Below are 18523 nucleotides of genomic sequence, written 5' to 3'. Positions count from 1 at the left end.
CTGGGGCGGCACATCTGTTAAAAGATAACGCAGGTGTCCTAAGATGAGCTCAACGAGAACAGAAATCTCGTGTGGAACAGAAGGGTAAAAGCTCGTTTGATTCTGATTTCCAGTACGAATACAAACTGTGAAAGCGTGGCCTAACGATCCTTTAGACCTTCGAAATTCGAAGCTATAGGTGTCAGAAAAGTTACCACAGGGACAACTGGCCGCCAAGCGTTCATAGCGACGTTGCTTTTTGATCCTTCGATATCGGGTATTATAAGTGGCAAAGTGGCCTTGCTGCCACGATCCACTGAGATTCAGCCGTTTGTCGCTTCGGTTCGTCCCTCCCCCTCCAATCCAATCATTTTTCCATCCATCTCCAAAGGAGATTTGTACATCCGTCCTTGTTTTTCAAGTGTCGCATGCGTTCCATTCCAAACAGTTAAGTATATGATATCAAGTGTCCTTTCTCGCAAAACAAGGGCATCGTAACTAGAGGTTTTCCGCGATGCGGAGTGCGGCTTAAGTGCTCAGTGACGCGCCGAGGACAACGTCGGTGCGTGGAGGCATGTCGCAATTAGAGGTTTTCCGCTATGGGGAGTGTGGCTCAAGTGCTCAGAGATGCGTCGAGTCCAATGTCTGTGCGTGGAGGCGTGTCGCAATTAGAGGTTTTCGTGACCATTAAGTGTAATAGACATGTCCAATGACAAACGTCGTGCACCAAGGCACCATGGCACAGAGACACCAAGGCACCATGGCACGGGGGGCTTGGATCTGCCCGAGCCTGGGGTGGGGATATGGTCCGTGGTGTCCTGGGCTCGCGTGGTCTTTAGGCCTAAGAAGAGGTTGAGGAGGTGGGGTCCTAGCCCCGAGTTTAGACTCAGGCCTAGGATATGGGTGAAGGGGGTGGGGTTCTTGGCCTGAGAGTGGTCTCGGGCCTAGAAAGGGGGTGAGGGAGGTGGGGTCCTGGGCCCGAACGTGGTTTCAGGCTTAGGAAGGGGTAAGGGGGTTTCTTAGGCTTGGGAAAGAGGCCAGGGGGTGGAGTCCCGGGCTCGCATAGTCTTAGGCCTAAGAATTGGTGATGGGTTGGGGTCCGAGCCCTGAGTTTAGTCTCGGGCTAGGGTTCTAGGCTTGAGCGTGTCTCAAGCCTAGGAAGAGCCTGAGAATGGTCGTCTCAATCTTGGGAAGGGGCCGAGGGGGTCGGGTCTTGGGCCTGAATGTGGTCCTCGGCGTATGAAGGAGGCAAGGCGGAGGTCCTTAGGCCTGCCCGAGCATGATCTCAAGCTTGAGGCGGAGGTCCTTAGGCCTGCCCGAGCATGATCTCAAGCTTGAGGCGGGACATGGTCCGTGGTGTCCTGGGCTCACGTGGTCTTAGGCCTAAGAAGAGGGTGAGGAGGTGGAATCCTAGCCCTGAAAGTCTCGGGCCTAGAATGGGCGTGGGGTTCTTGGCCTGAGAGTGGTCTCAGGCTTAGAAAGGAAGTGAGGGAGGTAGGGTCCTGGGCCCGAACGTGGTTTCAGGCTTGGGAAGAGGTGAGGGTGTTTCTTGGGCCTGGGAAAAAGGCCAGGGGGTGAAGTCCCGGGCTCGCGTGGTCTTAGGCCTAAGAAGGGGTGATGGGCTGGGGTCCGAGCCCTGAAAGTCTCGAGCCTAGAATGGGGGTGAGGTTCTGGGCCTAGGAAGGGGGTGAGGGAGGTGGGGTCCTAGGCTCGAACGTGTGGTCTCAGGCTTGGGAAGAGGGTGAGGGAGGTGGGGTCCTAGGCTCGAACGTGTGGTCTCAGGTTTGGGAAGAGGGTGAGGGAGGTGGGGTCCTGGGCCCGAACGTGTGGTCTCAGGCTTGGGAAGAGGGTGAGGGGGTTTCTTGGGCTTAGGAAAGTGTGGTCTCAGGCTTGGGAAAAGGGTGAGGGGGTGGAGGCCCAGGCTCTCGTGGTCTTAGGCCTAAGAAGGGGGTGATGGGATCCTAGCCCTGAGTTTGGTCTCGTGCCTGGGTTCTAGGCTTAAGCGTTGTCTCGGGCCTATGAAGTAGGTGAGAAGGGTGGGGTCCCGAGCTCGAACGTGGTCTCGGGCATGGGGTCGGGTGGAGGGAGGTCCTGGGATCGAGCGTGGTCTCGGGCTTGGGAAGGGAGTGAGAGGGTTTCTTGGTTTGAGCTTGGTCTCGGGCATGGGAAAAGGGCCAGGGGATGGTGGGGTCCTAGGTTCTGGGCCTAGCTGTTTTTCACCAAATTGTTGTAGAGAAGAGGGTGAGGGAGGTGGTGTCCTCTAGGCCTGAGCGTGGTCTCGAGCCTGGGGCGAGGGGGTGGGGTCCTGGGCATGAGAGAGGTTAAATATCTCTCTGTTAGTATAATGACAACATACCCAGTGTACCTGGGCCCGAGCGTGGTCTCGGGCTTGGGAAGGGGGTGAAGGGGTTTCTTGGGCCTGAAGGAGCCAGGGGGTGGGGTCCTGGGCATGAGAGAGGTTAAATATCTCTCTGTTAGTATAATGACAACATACCCAGTGTACCTGGGCCCGAGCGTGGTCTCGAGCTTGGGAAGGGGGTAAAGGGGTTTTTTGGGCCTGAACATGGGGCCAGGCATAGGAAAGGGGCCAGGGGGTGGGGTCCTAGGCCGAGCCTAGCTGTTTTTCACCAAATTGTTGTAAAGGGGTTTTTTGGGCCTGAGCATGGTCTCAGGCATAGGAAAGGGCCAGGGGGGTGGGGTCCTAGGCCGAGCCTAGCTGTTTTTCACCAAATTGTTGTAGAGAAGAGGGCGAGGGAGGTGGGTGGTGTCCTAGGCCTGAGTGTGGCCTCGAGCCTGGGGCGAGGGGGGTCCTGGGCATGAGAGAGGTTAAATATCACTTAGTACAATGACAACATACCCAGTGTATTCCCACAAAGTAGGATTTGGGGAGGTTAAGTGTATGCAGTCCATCACCAAGAGGTTTTCGAAAGACCCACGGCTCAGGACACAAAATAGTCTGCTGGTAACTGTTGACTCTCAGAAACTTTTAACAACAGATAAAGAATCATTGGCCTTTTGCCATATAAGTGACATAGTAACCCACATAAGTATGGTCAAGTTTGTCTAACTAGCAAGCACCCAAGGGTTTGGCCTAGTGTTTCAATGAAGTGGGATGAGCACCATGAGGTCTCAGGTTCAATTCCCAACCAGCAAAACACCAAGTAATTTCTTCCCATCTTCTAGCATTGGTGGAGTTTATTGGTACCTGTTGCTGGTGGGAGGTGGCAAGTATCTCGTGAATTTAGTCGATGTGCACACAAGCTGGCCTCCGGGCCAAATAAAAAGGATATACTTCACTTGGTCTGGCTGCTGGTCTAGCTAGCCTAGGTTGCAGCCTGCCTGGTGAAGACCGTAATGTAAGTAACTCAGTGCTCCATACGGTGGAATGAAAGCTGAATTCGTTCGGATCCTCCCGCATGTTCAATCTTTTTTTAGCTGTTTCCCAAGATATCTTTATCATTGATGCAACCCTCATTTTGCTCATTCATGGAGTTAGATTTAGTACCTCTAAGTAATATGATTATCCACTGTTAGTCAGTAATGTGGGATAGCATAGGGTACTTTATGTCTCTTAAACTAAAGTTTCTTGCTCATAACTAGACCAAATTTTATACAGGACTGATAATGCAATCAAGAACCATTGGAATAGCTCTTTGAAGAAGAAGTTAGACTTTTATTTGGCTACTGGAAACCTTCCACCTGTTGGTAGAGATGGTCCTCAAAATGGTTGTGAGAACAACATCTTTACAGCTTCGGCTGAAAAGGCTCTTGTTTACTCACATAAAGGATCAGATTCAACTGAGCTTGCCTCGTCAGGAACTACTGACATATGTAAAATAGGAAATGGTGGTATGAATCATCAAGATGCCAAGCTGCTGGTTGCAAATATCGATGCTTCCAATAGTGGTCCTCAAAATGAGTCCACTGATTCTGAAGTTGTTAGATGGGAGGCACAGTCACCAGCAATAGATGGTATCCACGTTAAACCAATTACAAAAATCAAGTTTAATGGATATGGAACAAATAGTGTCGTTGATCTTAAAGTCATTGAAACTCCATTTTCTTGTGAAATACCTACATGTGGTACACTGTATTATGAACCACCACAATTAGGAAGTTGTATTTCAATGGATTCAAATTATCTAAATATTCGATGGGCTCATTCTGGCCCAAGTCCAAGTTTATCACCTAGTTCTTTCTCGACTCCACCTAGTAGTCTGAAGGGGAGTAGTTATGCACAAACCCCTGAATCCATATTGGAAACTGCTGCTAGAAGCTTCCCAAATACGCCTTCCATATTCAGGAAGAGGAGGTTGAGCTCCACCACGCCAGGTAATAAAATTGGTAATGCAGATGAAGATATGCGTAAGGAAGAACCATGTGACACTTGTGAGGAGAAACAAGTGGACAGTTCAGAAAAATATGGCATGAATAGGGGAAGTTCTTCGAGAAATCCTGCTTACAATGGCATTGGACCATGCAATACCAGAGCTTTTAATGCCTCTCCTCCATATCGGTTAAGGTCTAAACGAAAATCCATCTTCAAGTCTGTGGAGAAAAAGCTTAAGTTTGCATTTGACAACGAGCAGCACAATACTGGTAATGATTCAACTATCAAAGAGATATCTCATGTAGCAGATTGTTTACGTGCAACAAAAATGGGTATCACCTAGTACCCTATGGTAAGTGGCCCCTTTACTTCTTTACTGCAAAGAGTATTGCACAAAGTATTTCCTAATATGCTTAAGCAAAATACTGTCAACTCAGTAACAGAATATTCTGACAGCTTCTTTCTTCTTATGTAATCTGATTTCTGCTAGCTTTTGATCAAACTTCAGAGAAATAGTCCAGTGAAAAGTGTGTCTAAGTAATTGTTGATTAGATATTTAAACTCTGCTCATGGATGGCGCAATTTCTTTTCTGATTTAATCGGTGAGAAATCACATTTGCCAAGTCTATTCTGATGTTAATGTAAAATCCATTTATATTGCTGCTTCTGCTACTCGAAGTACTAACACTTTGTCATCAATTGCTTGTGACATGATTATTTTTGTGATATTTCTGAGGTTCTTTTTTTATTTTGGTTGGGGGTGGGGTTGTTCGACCGTGATTTGAGTATTTGGTTCCGATTTTATTACGTCATCACAATTTTCATCTCCTGTTGCAGGATTTATGCTAGAATCAGTGTTTAACCCTGGTATTATCCGTGACACTGGCTGCCATGCTGTTGGATTTTTTGTAAAACCTCATCAACTTCCAGAAGAATTCACCTTGCATATTCATTAATGTTAGGTTCATGTGGATTTTTCTCTTCTACACCAATTATTTATAGGTCCGTGGCTATTCACTATGCATAGATACTGTATACAGAAACTCCCTTTACATTGTTAGAAAAATTCTGCTGAGACTAGTTATGATCAAATACCGGTGCAGTTCATACCAGTAATAAGGTAAAACTATCAACTTTCTGGAGTCAAATGGTAGATCTGTCTCAGTTTTTTTCCATTCATTTTGGAAATTTTATAATGTTGCTTATCAGAAATGGCTTCTCCACCGCTCACGAGGTGTAATGGTGATGTGTGCACCATATTCTCTCTCAGTTTTGGAAAAATACATATACATTACTCTGTGCCTTATACGTTACTACAAAGGTAACCGTTTTGCCTACAATTATGAAAATAAAATCAAAATCAGCTACCATTATTCTCTCTCACAATTAACTCCAGTAATTAATGTGCTAATTTTATGGAGGCTTGAAAATATGAATTGCAATACAAATTCAAAAATTTCCTGAAAAACATATCAAGTTACAATTGAAAAAAAAATCGATTTTCAAAGTTATTAGAACTATCACAAAAAAATCAAGTTACAACCGAAAGAAAACACAAAAAAAGGGAGCAGCATATCAGCAGACTGTCATAAATAAAAACAGATAACCTTATACAATATTTCAATGTGTATGTGTGCACCTTATACGTAGTATTTCTATGTATAATGTTATCATGAAAAGTAATGTAAAATATAAGCTTTCTAAATGTATAGTGTAATCTTATACCTATTATAAGTATGTCATGAAGACTAATATCTAATGTAAATTTTCTAATGTATAATGTAAATATCTAAAATATAATGTAATTATAAATATGTAAGGTTAACACAGTCGATTCAACTTACGTACATTATATTGTATAAGGTTACAATTGTAAAAGTATAATGTATCCAACGTATGTCAAAAAAATATCAATGTAAAGTATTATAAAAAAGTATTAACGTATCAGAAATCATTTACTGAAGTAAATAAAGTATTATAAAATAGACCTTTTTAATGTATAATGTAAATATCGAAAGTATAATGTGACTATAAAACCAACAACGTATTAAAGTAATATCTAATGTAAACTTTGTAATGTATAATGCAAATATCTAAAGTATAATATGATTATAAAACCAGCAAAAGTTTATGTGGCGGAAAGAGGAGGAGGGATTTTGAATTAACCGATGTACAAACCTAAATAGAAAGTCGAGGCTGAGACTGATTTCTGAACCTATTTTTTTCGATGTTTACCTTATCAGTATCTGAAACAAAGTCGACAGGTTAATATATCGTGTATCACGGGGAATTTAGTCTCGTAGGTATGGGGCGAGGGTGGGGGTGGGGGTGTGGGGGGTGTGGGGATGGGAATTTGAGAACTACATACGGAACAAAAAAAAATTAGAAGAATTTTTTATTTAAATAAAAAAAGTGATGAAGTTAATTACTTGATCAGTTGATGCTTAATAAGTGAAAGAAATTTGAAACCCTCAAATCACGTTAGCAAGGTTTTAGGCAGAAAATATGGAGCACAATTTGGAGCAAAACACGATGGTTTGGGATGTATAAGAAGGAAGAGAGAGAAACAATAAAAAAAGGGATTTGTGTAATTAATTTGGAAATTTTGTAATTTCTTTTTCAATATGGAATTTTTATATAATAAGGTAAAGTTACCTTGCGTATATTTGTAATTTTTTCTTTTATTTTCTTATGTTGTCTTTAACTATAAGTTCTACAAGTACTTCTGATTTTTTCCCTTAATTTTTTCCTGTCAACATTGTCACAAATATTTCAAGATTTAAATTTAATGTGTTTAGCTTTTAAGATTTTCTTCATTGAACTCATTGTATCTCTAATATTATGATTCACGTCTACTAGTCGTTGACTCGTAGTAGCAAGACCACCTCCGCCACTGGTCACATAAATGAAGGGAGCAATATCTCATTTGCATTCCTTCAATCCTTCCCTTTAGCTAGGTCTATACAACCCTCTATGGTTCGAACACCTCACTCAGAATTTTTTTTTTCATTTTTCTCATGTTTGCCTAGTCGATTTTTGGAAGAATATTTTCTTTTTAGAAAAATGAGTTTCTTAAAAATGAAAAAAAATGAATTTCCTAGTAAAAGAAAATAAGTTTCATAAATAACGTTTCTAGCACCACCCTCAAAGGTTCGAACACCTCACTGATGACTCGGTGGCCACCACACACATACACAAACCTTCATGTCAACTCAAATAGTAGTTATCCCAAATTATATACAAATATTTTTTTTTATATTTTTCTAACACCAAAAAATAAAGTAAAAATTGCCTATATAACGACATGTTTACTGCTATTTATCTAAAATTCCAACTGTTTTTTAAATTTCAGAAAATCCCACCTTTTAACCTTTGATGATACATATAACTAATGTGAGATACATCGTACAGATACATTTAATAATTAAACTGCTTTGCATAATTTAAGGGATGTAACGGCTAAACTAACATTAATTTAGTAATTAACCTAACTAATAATGGTAAAAACTCAATAAAATTCCACAAAAAAAGATAATTTATTTGTTATTCCACCTTTTTAAACAAAAATCTCTTTCATAATCAGTTTTCAGATAGAAACTATTCATACGACTTTTTTTTTGTTTTCTTGATTTTATTTGAAGTAATTGCAATGAATATTTCAGTGTTATTACGTCATTCCGGCGTTTCAATTAACGATATAAAGTACGTGGGCTATAAGAGTGATGGAATAATTGTTAGTGAACATGTAACATATGATAAATTAATTTTGGTCATTGCTGCAGAACTGAAAATTGACGAAAGCAGGAAAAAATTGAGGTTCGTTACATAATTGATGGTAATGCGGCACAGTTGTTGATTCGTAATGAGATGGGTGTACTTTTATTTCAGTTATGACAAGGTATGCCATTGAGCATTCGTTCAATTTCTATGCAAAAAGATCTGATAAAAAAAGATTTATATCTTGTTTAATATTTCAAAAGTAGTTATCTGTCTCGTGTTTATTGAATTATGTATCTAACATAAATTGATTGTTGTTTTACGTAATTCTGTTTTTGTTATGTTAAGTAGGCCGAGATACATATTTGGCCTAACTAGATACATTTTTTCTTCATCTTGTATCTTTGATTCTGACTGTGTATATATATGTATCTCTTTATATTTAAGTTTTAGTGATATAAGCATACCAAAGATACATCTTAGTAGGGTTAAAGATACATATTATGCACGATGATACATGTATGTATCTGTAACACCCCGAGAACCTATCCCGAAACATCACATGGTGCTCAAGGACATACATGGCCTCAAGCTAACCCTCCAAGCCTGTCATCACTTTCAGAACTCTCTACGACACGAATCATCATAAAGTAGGGAAGAATAATCATGACATAAACATACTGAGATACGAAGTAATACGGTTCTGTACAAACAAAATACTGAAATCTCTGTACATGCTGGCACACTAGTCTAACAAAGCCTCTACTACATAGGATTGAGGAGCCATTGGAACAGATTTCCAACTGACTAGTGCTGGACTGAAAGTAAACAATCATCTATTAACAAGACAAAATCGGAGACACAGGTCCATGAACCATGAGGACTCCCCAACTGCAGAAATGAAGATGAAGGTACTTAAAAATCACTGTCGCTGCTGAGACTGAGCACTGAACCTATATCATGAGAAAATATAGAGTACAAAAGAGTATGAGAGTCAGTACTTGGGAATGTACTGAGTATGTGGGGGTGGATGCAACATTTTAAATAATATCATAAATGTATAAGAAAATCATGCATGCTGACAATAACAACTTTTTTCGCTTGAATTATCTAAAACATCATTTTTAGAAGTCATCAATAATAACATATGCTTCATAAATCTCATAAATCATTTAACTCAACTCAAACTCTTTGACTCATGACTTAGAGTGACTCGGTAAATCATGGTACTTAGATCATTATGGACGTGGGAATTTCTTATAACCGACATAACTACACCATGTGAGCTACATGGAGTCCAACATTTTGCCTCATAAAGGAGAAAACCCCACATTGGCGGGGGTGTTGTACTCTTTCCAAGGAGTACAACCTCAATCTCATTATCACAATCCCATACTCGGCCTTTGGCCCACAATTATCAACATCAATCCTATGGTGGCACATAGTTTTGGGGAAATGCCATATTTTTCGCTCGGTGCTTAATTCTCCTCCCAGACTCAGCTCAGAACGCATTAGGAAATCCACCTTAATCCATATCAACTCATGGGTTATCATAGAGACCAAAACATAAATATATCTCATCTGTAAATCATGAACAACTGTGGATTCCTAACTCGACTCAAAATCAAAACAATTTTTCTCAATATCAAGTACCTTTGCTTATCAAATTATTTCAAATATCAAAGCTTCAAGGAAATATCATAGGACTCATTCTTGACTTTCAATCTCAAATATCGATATATATTCAATAGTCAAATTTCTTATGGAAAGGCATAACTCATGACACTTGTCTTAAATCGCTTAGAAATCATCAATATGTAATGACAATATACAACTCATGGAATAAATTCTCAATTTAAGAAACATGATGGTGAAATAATCATAAATATCAAACTTATTCAACTCAAATCTCATAAATCATAAAGAAATTTGGGTGTAAACCCACTTGCAAAATCATGTAAGTCAGTAATAGAAAGTAAATTTTTAGGCACAAGAACAAAAGGAGTGTTCTTGTTCAAACCCCACATACCTTGGATTAAAATTTTGGAGATGTAGAAACTTGATATAAACTTTTTTATAGCATTCGTGAGCTAGATTTCTTGATGCCTTTAATTAGGAAAGCTTGATTCTTGGATCACTTTGAATCTCTGTGGAAAATTCTTGAATTTCTTGGAAGAAGATTGAATTTTTGGATTTTGGAAGAAACCCTAATTTTTAGATGTTTCTTGAAAGAGGAAAGGAGAAAATGAAGGGCTATTCTCTACTAGGATATATATATATATATATAAGACCTTATGGGGCGGAAATTACCAAAATGCCCTTTTGAAAAAAATTGAAATTCGCTGATCGGGGCCTGTGACGATCGATCTGACGATTCGTCAAGTCTCCTGATGGTCCACCAGATCGTCCGTCACTCGAGTGCTAAAACTGAAACGTTCTGCCTTAACGTGAAGGTCGAAGTGACGGTCCGTCAGGAAACTGACGGACCACCAAGTCGTCTATCACTCGAGGTCCATAAACGAGACATTCTATCTCGACCTGACAGACCCCTTGATGGTCCGTCAACTTTTTAACAGTCCGTCAACTTTTTAACGGTCCACCAACTTGACCGTCGCACGATGGCTTGAAAAAGGAGTCACTGCCTTGGCTTGACGAGGAACTTGACGGTCCACCAGGAACCTGACGGTCCGCCAGGTCGACCGTCAAACCTGGGTGATCCGACACCGTTTAGTAAAATAGCCATAACTCCCTCATCCGATGTCGGATCTCAATGAAATTAGTATCGATGGAAATCTTATTCAATGCTCTACATAACAAAAAGTGGAAATTAGAGAAATACAACATGATTTAAACATCAATAACTTTGGAAGTCATATATATCCACTCAAAAGATGGATTTAGGCTTAAGAAACGATTGGGGTATTACAATATCTCCCCCTTGGACACATTCGTCCTCGAATGTTGCCAAATAGGCCAAGAATAAGAGAAAATGAGGACGTATAGCTGGTACGACTCACATCTAAGGGCTCACTTTACTCTAAACAAATATGGATATAAATAACCATCAAAATGTGGCCCTACGGCTCTCTCAAAATATTTAAGAGACTCATTGGCAAATAGAAGGAAGCAGCACCAAACTCGATGAATCTGAAGCAGCAGATCTGCAAGACTCGGTCCTTCTTTCTTCTTTCTCTAAACTTTTGAGTACTTCACCAAATGCACGAATCATAAATGGAATAACCATATAGTTGAATACATTAGATTAGGAGGAAACTAAATTAAGGGAATAGTACCTTTAGCTTGATTCGAACTCGTGGAGAAAAGATGAGGGTAACTAGCTCGCATGTCTGCTTCTGCTTCCCAAGTGGCACCCTCGACAGATTGATTTCGGCACAGAACTTTAACCAAGGGAACTTCCTTGTTCCTCAGTCTACAGACTTGATAATCTAGAATTTCAACTGGGATTTCATCATACGAAAGGCTATCCTGAACATCACAACCTTCTGATGGATCAACAACAACAGAGTTTCCAATGTGCTTCTTGAGCATAGAAATATGAAACACAGGATGGACAGCTGACAACTCTGCAGGCAACTCAATCTCATAAGCTGTTTTCCCAACACGATTCAAAACTCTATAAGGGCCAACATATCTGGGACTCAGCTTCCCTTTTTTTCCAAATCTTTTCACCCCTTTCATGGGTGAAAGTTTCAAATACACCAAATCATTGACTTCAAACTCAGGAGCTTTTCTTCTCATATCTGCATATAATTTCTGACGACTCTGGGCTGTCTTCAACCTCTCCCGAATTAACTTAACTTTCTCCATAGCCTCAAATACAGCATTAGGTCCAATCACAGCAGCTTCACCCACTTCGAACTAACCTATAGGCGATCTACATCTTTTCCCATACAAAGTTTCAAATGGGGCCATTCCAATGCTAGCATGAAAACTATTGTTGTAAGCAAATTTAATCAATGACAAATGTTCATCCTAACTTCCTTTGAAATTAAGAACACAAGCCCTCAACATATCATCTAAAGTCTGGATAGTCATCTTAGCCTGACCATCTATCTGTGGATGAAAAGCGGAGCTAAGATAAACTTGGGTGCCAAGACCCTTCTGAAAGGCTCTCCAAAACTGAGAAGTAAACTGAGTACCTCTATAGGAGATGATAGACAACGGAACTCCATGCAACCTGACTAACTCTTGAATATACAACTTAGCATAGTCCTCCGCGGTGAAAGATGAATGCACTGGCAGAAAATATGCTGACTTAGTCAACCTGTCTATAATGATCCAAATAGAATCATGATGACGACGAGAAAGAGGTAAACCGGTCATGAAATCTATGTTCACCACTTCCCACTTCCAAGTAGAAATGTTAAATTCTTGCATTACACCACCGGGTATCTGGATCTCTATCTTTACCTTCTGGCAAGCTGCACACTTTTCTACGAACTTCACTATATCATTTTTCATACTATTCCACCAATAAATTTCCCACAAATTGTGGTACATCTTGGTAGCACCGGGATGAATAGAATACCGAGGGCCATACATCTCAGCCATAATTCTCTGCCTCAGATCATCAACATCAGGCATACACAATATATTCTGAAATCTCAATACACCATCTCCCCTTTGGGAGAAAACCTCCACCTTTTGGTCTTCGATGGACGCTTTCAATTCAGCCAAACGAGAATCCATATCCTGCTTCTCCTTTACTTTCAAAACTAGGGAAGATTCGAAACTACTCTGAATCCTAATATTACCCTCAGTTGAGTCGAGCAATCTAACACCTAACCTAGACAAACGATGTACTTCACGGGCTAAGTCCCTCTTATCTTCCTCAACATGTGCTACACTACCCATGGACGACCTACTAAGGGAATCTGCCACTACATTGGCCTTGTCCGGGTGATATAACACACTCATATCATAGTCCTTCAGTAATTCTAACCATCATCTCTGTCGAAGATTCAACTCTCTCTGAGTGAACACATACTGTAAACTCTTGTGATCCATAAAGACATCAACATGAACACCGTACAAATAGTGTCTCCAGATTTTCAAAGCAAAAACCACTACAGCTAACTCGAGGTCATGGGTTGGATAATTGTTTTATGAGGTTTCAACTGCCTGGAGGCATAGGCTTTAACTTTACCCTTTTGCATCAACACACAACCCAAACTAATTCTGGAAGCATCACAATATACCATAAAATTATCTACACCATTAGGCAGGGTCATCACAGGGGTTGAAGTGAGTCGAGTCTTCAACTCCTGAAAACTCTTTTCACAAGAATCTGACCACTGGAATTTAACCTTCTTTTGGGTCAACCAGGTCAAAGGAGCAATAATGGAAGAGAAACATTTGACAAAACGATGGTAGTAGCCAGCTAGACCCAAGAAACTCCTACTATCAGATGGGGAAATAGGTCTAGGCCAATTCTTTACAGCTTCTACCTTTTGAGGATCAACTCGAATACTATCAGAAGAAACAATATGACCCAGAAAAGCAACTGACCTTAGCCAGAATTCACACTTGCTAAATTTAGAAAATAACTATTGATCCCTAAGGGTTTGTAAGACAATTCAAAGATAATCTGCATGGTTGTTTTCACTCTGGGAATATACAAGGATATCATCTATAAACACAATAATGAACATATCTAGGTACGATCTGAACACCCGATTCATGAGGTCCATAAAAGCTGCTAGGGCATTCGTTAGCCCGAAGGACATAACTAAGAATTCAAAATGACCATAACGATTGTGAAAAACCGTCTTTGGAATATCACACTCTTTGACTTTAAGTTGGTGATAACCGGATCTCAAATCTATTTTTGAGAAGCAACTGGCACCTTGCAGCTGATCAAATAGGTCATCAATTCTAGGAAGAGGGTACTTGTTCTTGACTGTGACCTTGTTAAGCTGACGATAGTCAATGCACATGCGCCATGAACCATCTTTCTTTCGAACGAATAGAACGGGTGCACCCCAGGGAGACACACTAGGCCTTATAAAACCCTTATCAAGAAGATCTTTGATTTGATTTTTCAACTCCTTAAGTTCTACGGGGACCATACGATATGGAGGAATAGAAATAGGCTGTGTATCAGGGAGAAGATCAATTCTGAATTCTATCTCTCTATCGGGAGGTACCCCTGGGAGATCTTCTGGGAAAACATCAGAAAACTCATTGACAACACTAAGAGACTGAATAGTTGGAGTCTCAGACTTAGTGTCCTTAACTCAAACTAAATGATAGATACAACTCTTGGATATCAATTTCCTAGCTTTTAGATAGGATATAAAATGACTTTTAGGAGATACAGAATTTTTGGACCACTCAAAGACTGGCTCATTGGGAAACTGAAACTTGACTACCCGGGTACGATAGTCTATAGACGCATAACAAGAGTGTAGCCAATCCATACCTAGAATAATATCAAAATCAACCATGTCTAGCTAAATCAAATCTGCAAACATGACTCTATTAAGAACAGTGATAAGACACTTCTTATATGCTTGCTTAGCAACAACAGATTCACCCACTGGTGTAGAGACTAGAAAAGGCTCAAAAATCTTTTTAGCACTAATTTCAAAATTCACAGCCACCAACGGAGTCACATAAGAAAAACTTGACCCAGGGTCCAACAACACATACACATCAAAATGAAATATATGAAGTGTACCAGCAACATATCTGGTGAATTATCCTACTCCTGGCGGGGTGGTATAGCATAAAGCGATTCTAGCGCTGACCACCTGCAGTATTAGACGAGGCACCCTGAAAAGGGGTAGGATGAACTACAGAGGCTGGAGCACTAATATCCTAACTCTGGGGATAAATATCGTGGCTCCCCTGTCTAGCATAAGGGCAATCCCTGAACTTGTGGCCCAACTTACCGCAATCAAAACAACCCCTCTGACCGACTAAGCACTCACCGAGATGGTCTCTACCACACTTCGGACATGGGGGAGGATGAGCTCTATTACCCACACTATCCTGGGACCTGGACATAGTAGGCCTATTACCCTACTCCGGCCTAATTTTAAATGCAGGAGTACTGGCTGATGAAGGCGCTGGCACAAGTGAATGGCTATGGAACTGAGGGCGAATCCCTCCAGAAAATCTAGCCTGACTATACCCCTGCTGCTCTAATCTAACTCTCTAATTCCCTCTCACTCTCTCTCTCTCTTTCACTTTGTCTGCTTCAATCTGCTGATCATGAACCATTAGTCTTAAAAAGTCCATGTCCCTATTAAGCATAGCGGATCTATACTCTTCCATAACATAACCAGATACACCATCCAAGAACTTACTCATACAAGTTCTAGAATCAGCCATCATACCAGGAGCATACTTAGATAACTGGTTAAACTTATGACAATACTCCTTAACTGTCATGGGGCCCTGTCTCAAGTTCATAAATTCTTCTAATTTTGATTACCTCAGCTCTGGGGGAAAGAATCTGTCTAAGAAGGCATCTTGGAATAATTGCCAAGTCATAGGAGTATCATTCTCCCCTCTACTCTTTCTCTACATCTCCACCCAATCATAAGCAACATCTTTCATTTGATAGACAGCCAATTCAACACTCCTCTCCTCCGTCACGTGCATAATCTTAGTGATCTTTCTCACTTCATCTAAATATATTTACGGGTTTTCACCTACTTTTAACCCAAAGAACTCAGGTGGATTCATTCGCATAAAGTCACGAACCCGGGCTGCAATAGAATTATTCCCTTGTGGAGGTGGAATAGTATCCTAGGTGTTGGCGGTGACCGCCTGGGCTAGGTCTTGGAAAGTTGCCCGAAATTCAACATGGGACACCGTCTCACCTAAAGAATCAATGGGTTGAGGTCGTTCATTGTTTCTATAAGCTCTGCGGGGAGGTATTTTTTGTCATAAGAGTGCACAAATTAACAACAGAGAGAAACAATCATAGGCACGATAGACTCTTGAAAGAAAGAAACAACTTTTTCTAAAACGTCTCGTAGCCTCTTGCTCATAGATGTGGCGCGCTACACACCGATGATCAAGACTCTACATAACGCGGCTTGTCAGACTCCCTAGGACTCCTTGAAACTTAGGCTCTGATACCAAGCTTGTAATGCCCCAAGAACCTATCCCAACATATCACATGGTGCTCAAGGCCACACGTGGCCTCAACTAACCCTTCAAGCCAGTCATCACTTTCAAAACTCTCTACGACATGAATCATCATAAAGTAGAGAAGAATAATCATGACATAAACATACAGAGATACTAAGTAATACGGTTCTGTATAAATAAAATACTGAAATCTCTGTACATGCTAGCATACTAGTCTGACAAAGCCTCTACTACATAGGACTGAAGAGCCATTGGGACAGATTTTCAACTGACTCGTACTGGATTGAAAGTAAACAACCATCTATTAACAAGACAAAATCGAAGACACAAGTCCACAAACCATGAGGACTCCCCAATCGCAGAAATAAAGATGAATGTACTTAAAAATCACTGTCGCTGCTGAGACTAAGCACCTGAACCTATATCATGAGGAAATATAGAGTACAAAAGAGTATGGGAGTCAGTACTTAGGAATGTACTGAGTATGTGAGGGTGGATGCAACATTTTAAATAATACATAAATGTATAAGAAAATCATGCATGCTGATAATAATAACTCTCTTCGCTTAAATTATCTAAAACATCATTTCTGAAAGTTATTAGTAATAACATATGCTTCATAAATCTCGTAAATCATTTAACTCAACTCAAAATCTTTGACTCATGACTTAGAGTGACTTGGTAACTCATGGTACTTAGATCATTATGGACATGGGAGTTTCTTATAACCGATATAACTACACCATGTGAGCCGCATGGAGTCCAACGTTTTTCCCTCCTAAGGAGAGAACCCCATATTGGTGGGTTGTTGTACTCTTGCCAGGGAGTACAACCTCAATCTCATTATCACAATCCCATACTCAGACTTTGGCCCACAATTATCAACATCAATCCTACGGTGGCATGTAGTTTTGGAGAAATACCATATTTCCCGCTCGGTGCTAAATACTCCTCCCAAACTCAACTCAGAATGCGTTAGAAAATCCACCTTAATCCATATCAACTCATGGGTCTTTCATAGAGACCAAAACATAATTATATCTCATCTGTAAATCATGAACAACTGTGGATTCCTAACTCGACTCAAAATCAAAACAATCTTTCTCAACATCAAGTACCTTTGTTTATCAAATCATTTCAAATATCAAAGCTTCAAGGAAACATCATAGGACTCATTCTTGACTTTCAATCTCAAATATCGATATATATTCAATAGTCAAATTTCTCATGGAAAGGCATAACTCATGACACTTGTCTTAAATCGCTTAGAAATCATCAATACGTAATGACAATATACAACTCATGAAATAAATTCTCAATTTAAGAAACATGATGGTGAAATAATCATAAATATCAAACTTATTCAACTCAAATCTCATAAATCATAAAGAAATTTGGGTGTAAACCCACTTGCAAATAATGTAAGTCAGTAATAAAAAGTAAATTTTTAGACACAAGAATGAAAGGAGTGTTCTTGTTCAAACCCCACATACCTTGGATTAAAATTTTGGAGATGTAGAAACTTGATATAAACTTCTTTATAGCATTATTGAGCTATATTTCTTGATGCCTTTAATTAGTAAAGTTTGATTCTTAGATCACTTTGAATCTCTATGGAAGATTCTTGAATTTCTTGGAAGAATATTGAATTTTTGGGTTTTGGAAGAAACCCTAATTTTTAGATTTTTTTGAAAGAGGAAAGGAGAAAATGAAGGGCTATTCTCTACTAGGATATATATAAGACCTTATGGGGTGTAAATGACCAAAATGCCCTTTTGAAAAAAATTGAAATTCGCTGATCGGGGCCTGTGACGGTCGATCTGACGGTCGATCAAGTCTCCTGACGGTCCACCAGATCGTCCGTCACTCAAGTGCCAAAACTAGAATGTTCTGCTTCGATGTGACGGTTGAAGTGAAGGTCCTTCAAAAAACTGATGGACCACCAAATCATGCTTCACTCGAGGGCCAGAAACGAGACATTCTATCTTGACCTAACGGACCCCTTGACGGTCCGTCAACTTTTTGACGGTCCACCAACTTGGCCGTCGCTCGATGGCCTGAAAAAGGAGTCACTGCCTTGGCTTGATGGGGTACTTGACGGTCCACCAGGAACCTGACGGTCCGCCAGGTCGACCGTCAGACCTGGGCGATCCGACACCGTTCATAAAACAGCCATAACTCCCTCATCCGATGTCGTATCTCAATGAAATTGCTATCTATGGAAAGCTTATTCAATTCTATACATGATAAAAAAAATAGAAATTAGAGAAATACAACATGTTTTAAATATCAATCACTTTGGAAGTCATACATATCCACTCAAAAGATGGATTTTGGCTTAAGAAATGATTAGGGTATTACAGTATCTCTCGT

The 18523-nt window shown here is 40.3% G+C and overlaps 1 protein-coding gene across 1 annotated transcript in view; it reads left to right on the top strand.

Annotated features, from left to right (window-relative positions):
* LOC107877945 (transcription factor MYB3R-3) overlaps positions 1-4661 on the top strand; it is a 19425-nt gene extending 14764 nt beyond the window's left edge. Inside the window, exon 8 of the mRNA XM_016724769.2 lies at positions 3596-4661. Within this exon, the coding sequence (XP_016580255.1) occupies positions 3596-4652 (1057 nt within the window). The 3' untranslated portion in view covers positions 4653-4661. The remainder of the gene's footprint in view (positions 1-3595) is intronic.
* Positions 4662-18523: the final 13862 nt, after the last annotated feature.

This window comes from Capsicum annuum, chromosome 10 (genome assembly GCF_002878395.1).
Source record: "Capsicum annuum cultivar UCD-10X-F1 chromosome 10, UCD10Xv1.1, whole genome shotgun sequence".
In the NCBI taxonomy this organism is placed as follows: domain Eukaryota; kingdom Viridiplantae; phylum Streptophyta; class Magnoliopsida; order Solanales; family Solanaceae; genus Capsicum; species Capsicum annuum.
Note: the sequence above shows the minus strand (reverse complement) of the source record. Positions and strands in the feature narration are given on the sequence as shown.